At 40.3% G+C, this 7,708-nt stretch overlaps 1 protein-coding gene across 3 annotated transcripts in view; it reads left to right on the top strand.

Moving 5' to 3' along the window:
* The first annotated feature begins 1,503 nt into the window (after positions 1-1,503).
* CFAP206 (cilia and flagella associated protein 206) overlaps positions 1,504-7,708 on the top strand; it is a 51,142-nt gene continuing 44,937 nt past the window's right edge. For 2 of the 3 annotated variants that reach the window (XM_017538913.2, XM_017538911.2), the window contains exons 1-3: positions 1,504-1,640; positions 3,031-3,143; positions 4,377-4,460. In XM_017538913.2, coding sequence (XP_017394402.1) covers positions 1,535-1,640; positions 3,031-3,143; positions 4,377-4,460 — 303 coding nt within the window. In that variant the 5' untranslated portion in view covers positions 1,504-1,534. The remainder of the gene's footprint in view (positions 1,641-3,030; positions 3,144-4,376; positions 4,461-7,708) is intronic. The other variant, XM_017538912.2, reaches the window with a different exon arrangement.

The raw sequence follows: 7,708 nt of genomic DNA, 5'->3' as shown, positions 1-7,708 counted from the left end.
AAAAAAAAAAAAAAAAAGAGGAAGAAGAAGAAATTCACATTAAGTAAGAATTAACAGTATCAAATAAACATACCTAGGAATTATTTGTTCCAGGATTTGCCCATTAGTTTAAAACTATATCTAATATGATGGTATTATTCTTACCATCTTAAAAAATATTTAATATTCTAATTTATAATATATGCTCATGGAAGACATTTTGGTAGCTATCTTAAAGTATAAAGAAGACAAATCAGCCATAAGCCATTACCAAGATATAACCACTGTTAAAATTTTGCTATCTCACCTTCCTTTGGCTGCTTTACCTTGTATACTTACAGTATATTTATGTATCTACATTGGGCTTATTCTCTACAAATAGCCAGTCCCATCTCCTCAGTATTTTAAAATTTTGTTTTATAGATCATAAGATAATATATACTCACTATGGAAAAATCTAGAAAAAACAGAAAAATGTAAATAAAAATAATTTACCTATAATTCCATCCTTAAATCCAATTGCTTGCTGTGATTTTGATAAATTAACTTATACTTTTTGTCCATTATATGAATGTCAATATAAAGTCATACTATAGATTTTGCATTTGGCTTTTAAAAAATATAAGACAAACACGAGATTTTTGTTAACATAATTTTAAGTATATCCTGATATTTTATCAACAGTCCTTAAATATCGTGCTTAGATTTCCAAGGTCGTGCTATTATAAATCTTGTTACTCTGAACATCATTTTTACACAAGCTTCATCCACATTCCAGGAACATTTTCTAGAAGGGGGAAATAAAATTGTATTATATTATGATGTGTATTCTTGAGTTTTTGTGTTAATTCATTTCCTAGTTATCTGGAAATTTCCTTAAGCAAACTATATTCTGCATATTTGTTTGCAGTTTGAGAAAAAATACTGTTTAAAAGTAAACCTTGTTGTTTGATGCTCTGCTTCTAATGCGTATTTACTCCTGTTTCACACTTTCACGTCTGAAGGTGGGCCTAAAGACATTATCGTTAAGGGACAAAACCTCATTATTCTAACTCGGAAACCAATATGTCTTTATCATGTACTTCTTGAATGAGCAGTTTTCTCTTCCAGCATCTTGGACAAGCATTCTGTTACAGACTTCCTTTGAACAACAGAACATGAACTAAAACCTCGATACTTTTTACTTTTGTTTTTTAAAACTAGATACTTTTACAAGAACTTTATTAGCCCAGGATACAGCCCTTCCATTTTCCCAGCCTCTCCAACTGGCTCCTCCCTCTTTCCCCCGCCCCACCCCCCGCTTTCAAAGCCGCCCCATTGTTCCCACGCTAACAAGTTAATATCTTTACAAGAACTTCTGTTTCACAAGCTTAACCACTGAGGTTAAGATTTCTAAGCTGGTTCTAAGCTGAAATTCCTTTGTTTTTAAAGTTTTTCCAGCTCATCTTTTGGGGGAAAGACCCTCAAAGCGGTATCCCGCCCGCCCACATGGCCCCGCCCCACGGCCCCGCCCCCACATGGCCCCGCCCCCTCTGGTCCGGAGCGTTCCATCTCCATGGTTACGCGGCGTTTGCAGCGAGCGCCCGACTGCCCCAACAGCCGCGTTAGGACGCCAAGAGAGAAGCTTATGGACACGGCTCTTGCGGTCGATTCCGGTCCAGGTCAGCCTACGCGGGGCTCCGCGCCCGTGACCCCGAGGCGTACACCGCCAGGCGGCGAGCGTGGGGCGGCGGGCGGAGCCCGGGCGTATAGAGGACCCGTCTTCCCTCGTCTAGACTGAGAGCTCAGTCTCGACCCTTGAGGCTGCGCAGCCTTTGGGCGTGGGCAGCGGTCCATTCCTGCAGGAGGCGCCCAGGGCCGTAGGCTGGCCCTCTAGCCACTGCGCGGGTACCTGAGGCCTCCCGCCTCTGTTCCGCTTCACTGGCTGTCCCAGAAGTCCAACCTCCGGAGATTTAGTAATTGGAGGGTGGGCGTCGGGAAAGTACAGAGCCGCGTCCTTAGCGATGGCGCAGCGGCGCGCACGCGCAAACAGAGCCGGAGCTGGAAGGCCTCTCCCACAGACACGCACTCGCGCATGCGCGGCCTGAGATCCTGGCGTACTGGTTCTAAGCTGATTTAACCGCTTCTCGTATGCCACGCACTGTTGTAACCGCTAAATACATAGGACTAATTTTGTTCTCACAACTCTGGAAAGAAGTGAAGCAAGTGCCCAAGGTCTCACAGCTAGACAATGGTCGGGTCACGATGGAATCCAGGCAATCTGGTTTCACTGGACAGAATGCTTAATGCTTCCGAACCCATCCATGGGAAAGCTCATAATGCTGAGGAGCTGGCTTTATTTACGTGGTATTGCCTTTGTTGTAGGCTACATGCCAAATTCCGTTGTGCTTAGTCACTAATATTCAGGAAAATCAGAAAACTCGATCAAAACTTACCACTTTTTCCTTACAGTAAATGGAATTAATAATCATGAGTTCATTTTTTGCCATGAAGCATAACTCTTACGTTTTGGTTTTTGCTTTTATGTTTATCAAGAGTGAATTCAATTTTAGATGTGCAGAAAAGATTATTTCAATGATCTAAGCAAGAACTGTTTTCCAAGATTCTAGTACAGTTATGAAGGGTCATTTAGTGAATGTGGTGGAATAAGCATTTACTCTTTGAAGCTGTACTCTGCTGCAGGGTTTGGGTTTCTCGTTAATTCTACCTCCCTCCCCCACAAATACTGCTTAGTCTTTTTTTTTTTTTTAATTTAAGACTATCATGATAGGAATATGTGTTTAGTGACTATCATTTAAATAATTGAAAATGGTAAGTATCAAATGTTTCAATTATTTGGAATCCCAGTCGTTGTCTGTCATCAATAAAGTCCTTCATTTTAAGAAATAAACTAATGAAAAACAGGAGAGGCCTAGATGCTAGTAAAAATACTAATAAGCTAATAGATGATATTATGACTCTTTACAAATACAATAGTGGAGATATCTAAAGAGGAAAAAAATAACAAATTTGCATAAAACCACGTTTTAAAAAAATAATTGTTTTGTTTAGCCAGAATGCCTCCAACTCAGGCCGAAAGTGTTATCAGGAGTATTATACGAGAAATAGGACAAGAATGCGCAGTCCATGGAGAGATGGTTTCTGAAACTCTGATTGCTTTTATGGTAAGAAGAAATATTTTTGTGATTACTTCTTTATTAAGAGCTTTTTAAAGTTGTGGTATCCACTTTCCCTTCTAAATTCTGTGAGGCTTTCACAGATGTTTTTCAGTTGAAACATAATGCGATCATTGGGCAAGTTAGTGAAAACATTTTTTAAAAGTTTATAGAGCATGTCAGTTCTAGATTTACAGAGACTGATTTAGAAGACCTTGATGAGTTTTGGAAACATCAATAATGTTTTCCTGTGTGGGAATTTTTTCAACACATATTTTTGTTTGCCATTGTTAAAAATTACTCTGCTCTGGTTTCTCTGTTCTTGCTTTTGGTTAACAATACACAATAAAAGTAGAACAAAATGGCCAGGCATGGTGGCTCATGCCTGTAAATCCCACCACTTTGGGAGGCCGAGGCAGGCAGATCACGACCTCAGGAGTGCGAGACCAGCCTGGCCAACATAGTGAAACCCTGTCTCTACTAAAAATGCAAAAAAATTAGCTGGGTGTGGTGGTGGGCACCAGCTACTTGGGAGGCTGAGACAGGAGAATTGCTTGAACCCAGGAGGTGGAGGTTGCAGTCAGCCAAGATCACGCCATTGCATTCCAGCCCGAGTGACAGTGTGAGATTCCCTCTCAAAAAAAAAAAAAAAGACCGGGCGTGGTGTCTCATACTTGTAACCCCAGCACTTTGGGAGGCCGAAGCGGGTGGATCATCAGGTCAGGAATTCAGAACCAGCCTGTCTAATATGTTGAAACCCTGTTTCTACTAAACAAAAAAAAAAAATCAAATTAGCTGGACATGGTGGCACACACGTGTAGTCCCAGTTACTTGGGAGGCTGAGGCAAGAGAATCACTTGAACCTGGGAGGCGGATGTTGCAGTGAGCCAAGATCAATCCACTGCACTCCAGCCTGGGTGATAGTGTGAGACTCTGTCTCAAAAAACAAACAAACAAAACTACAAAAACAATAAAATATACCGTAGTGTCCCAATTGTAAACCTATCAACTGCTTTCAACTTATTTCCCCGTATAACTTTTCTAGCACCATATTCAAGTTTGATATTTGTTGCTTCCTTTCTTCAACCTGTAACAAGGATGCTGATGAGTTCAGTAACAAGAAAAATAGTTGAAAACCAAACTCAGTGTGATCAAGAGGTAGTTGAAAAAATGGAAACATATTAAACTAATTTTATAGTAATATGAAGTAAAATTGCTTAATGGACTCTTTCCTACTCTCAGGTGAAAGCTGTTGTCCTGGATCCAAGTAATGGCTTTAACATGGATAGAACCCTCATGAAAAGTGATGTGCAGAATCTTGTTAAGGTGATTACCAAACGGTTCTCAAATTTGCAATTACTTATTCTCAGTTGTCATTATTGCCTTCAGCTGCATGAAACAAACACCCACAAAACAGTAGTACACACGAGGCATTTTTCTCATAACACAAAGTCTAGAGAGACATAGGGCGCTCTTCCTGGCTTTCTGGGACGCACCATTCTTGCACTATGGTCATCTGATGGTCAGAAGATAGCTACCCTACCTCCAGGCAGAAAGAAGCCGGACAGGCAAAGGGCAAAATATGTATGCCAACTGGGTCTATTGCCTTCTATCCAGAAAATAATATTTTCCCAGAATCCTTCCCATCTGCTTACATTTATTGACCAGAATGATACTGGAAGTGACCCAGGGATGTTTACTTTTTTTTTCTTTCTTAGATGAATAAATCCTTGCCCCAATCCAAATTGAGGCTTTGTTAGGAAGGAAGGACAGGCAGGGAAATTGGGCAGGTAGCAGCATCTGCTATGGTATTTTCGTGGCACCTTGTTATTAATCTCTTACATTGCAAAGATTAAATGGTTTGTCATATACTGTAAAGTTAAGTAGAAGTAAATTAATTTGCATTTCTGTAATGCGGAGTGATGTTGAGCATTTTTTTCATATGCTTGTCAGTCATTTGTATGTCTTCTTTTGAAAAATACCTATTCATGTCCTTTGCCCACTTTTTAATGGGGTCAGTTGTTGTTGAGTTGTTGAGTTCCTCATAGATCCTGGATGTTAGTCCTTTGTCAGATTTATAGTTTGCACATATTTTCTCCCATTCTGCAGGTTGTCTTTTCACTCTGTTGATTATTCATTTTGATATGTAGAAGCTTTTTAGTTTATTTAAATCCAATTTGTCTATTTCTGTTGCATTTGCTTTTAAGTCATGAATTCTTTGCCTAGGCCAGGGTCCAGCCCTAGGTTTTTTTCTGGTATTTTTGTAGTTTCAGGTCTTACATTTAAGTCTTTAATCAATCTTCAGTTGTTAATGTTTGTATATGGTAAGACAATGGAATCCAGTTTCATTCTTCTGCAAATGGTAATGCAATTTTCCCAGCACCATTTATCAAATAGGGTGTTATTTCTCCAGTGTATGTTTCTATTGACTTTGTCAAAGATCACTTGACTTCAGGTATGTTGCTTTTTCTCTGATTTTCTATTCTGACAATGAGATACAATCATATACCAGTTAGCATGTCTGTTAAAAAGCCAAAACATGGGACCAGGCATGGTGGCTCATGCCTGTAATCACAGCACTTTGGGAGGCCAAGGTGGGTGGATCGCGAGGTCAGGAATTTGAGACTAGCCTGACCAACATGGTGAAACCCCATCTTTACTAAAAATATAAAAAAATTACCTGGGCATGGTGATGCGAGCCTGTAATCCCAGCTACTCAGGAGGCTGAGGCAGGAGAATTGCTTGAACCCCAGAGGTGGAAGTTGGAGTGAGCCGAGATCCTGCTGCTGCCCTCCAGCCTAGGCGACAGAGTGAGACTCCATCTCAAAAAAAAAAAAAAAAAAAAGTCTAAACATAACAGATATTGGTGAGGATGCAGAGAAAAGATAGCTTAAAGCTTGTTCTTAGCAGTACGGGAAGTGATTGTGACAGTCAAAAATTGTATTGGAAAGCCATGCAACAGAATCAAGGAAGCGCAGAAAATAAGTTTTTCTCCTTGTCATGACCCAAGAAGAGTTTTCCATTCCCTCCAACCCCACTTCAACTAAGTTGGAAAGAATCAAGTCAATATACTTTTACTATGACAGGTATATAAACTAACAACCTATGTTATAATTCAAGTGACAATTCTTTTTTTCTCAGCTAAAAATTGTGGATGATTTTTAGTTGAGAAAAATTTTTTTTAAAGTATGCTTTTTAGAACAGTACTTCTCTACATGGAGGGATCCAGGTGCACAGCCTTGTGCAAAGACACAGTGCCCCATCCTCAGTCTTGCATTCTCCCCTCTCTCCTCCCAGGAAAGCAGGGCTAGTGCTTGGGAGAAGGGTTGAGAGTAATGTTGCCAGGTGCCTGCCGGCTGCAGTGTATTCAGCCTACAGGGTGAGAAGTGAAGGAAGTGGGGGAGGGAGGTGACCAGTAGAGATGAGAGAAGGAAAGAAAAACTGAGGTTGATGACTCCATCTAAAGAGTCAAGGCAGAGAAGGGGAATGAGCCATCTATGTGGGGGCTCATGAAAGAAAACAGACCAGGAGAAGAAATATCAAGGGTAGAACCAGAGAAATTTTATGAAGAGAGGGGGGTAGTTGCAGCAGCTTTTAACTTTTTATTTTTATTTATTTAATTTTATTTTTTGAGATGAAGTCTTTTCACTCTGTTCCCCAAGCTGGAGTGCAGTGGTGCGATCTTGGCTCATTCCAACCTCTGCCTCCCAGGTTCTCAAGTGATTCTCCTGCCTCAGCCTCCTAAGTAGCTGGGACTAAAGGCATGCACCACCACACCCAGCTAATTTTTGTATTTTTTAGTAGAGACGGGGTTTCACGTGTTGATCAGGATGGTCTCAAACTCCTGATCTCAGGTGATCTGCTCACCTTGGCCTCCCGAAATGCTGGGATTACAGGTGTTAGTCATTGCGCTGGCTGCGGCAGCTTTTTATAAAATAAAATAAGGAGTGTTGTTCAAGGCACAAATAAATAGTAATGTGGAACTCTAGAAGAGTTCTAGACTGGGATATAAGCTTTGTGAAACATTTACCCACATTTAGACTGCTCAAACTAACCAAAACATCAGGTTTCTTGCCTTCAACTGGACTGTTAGCCACCTGGGAATGGTGATTATTGGTTAACTTAAGGGAAATGACTTATTAACAAATGTTATTGGTAGCAGAAATATGGACTCAACCTAAGTGTCCATCAACAGATTATTGGATAAAGAAAATGTATGTATACATACACACAATGGAATTCTATTGAGCCATTGAGCCATAAAAAACAATAAAATCATGTTTTGCAGCAACATGGATGGAACTGGAGGCTACTATCTTAAGTGAAATAGCTCAGAAACAGAAAGTAAAATACCACATGTTCTCACCTATAAGTGGAAGCTAAATAATAGGTACTGTACACAGGGACACAGAGAGTGGAACAATAGACATTGGAGACTTGGGAGGGTGAGAGGGAGTGAAGGATGAGAAATTACTTAATAGATACAATGTACACCATTCAAGTGTTAGCTACACTAAAAGCCCTGGCTTCACTACTACTCGCAATATGTCCATGTAAGAAAATGATACTTGTAC

This window comes from Cebus imitator, unplaced genomic scaffold (assembly GCF_001604975.1).
Source record: "Cebus imitator isolate Cc_AM_T3 unplaced genomic scaffold, Cebus_imitator-1.0 Scaffold117, whole genome shotgun sequence".
In the NCBI taxonomy this organism is placed as follows: domain Eukaryota; kingdom Metazoa; phylum Chordata; class Mammalia; order Primates; family Cebidae; genus Cebus; species Cebus imitator.
Note: the sequence above shows the minus strand (reverse complement) of the source record. Positions and strands in the feature narration are given on the sequence as shown.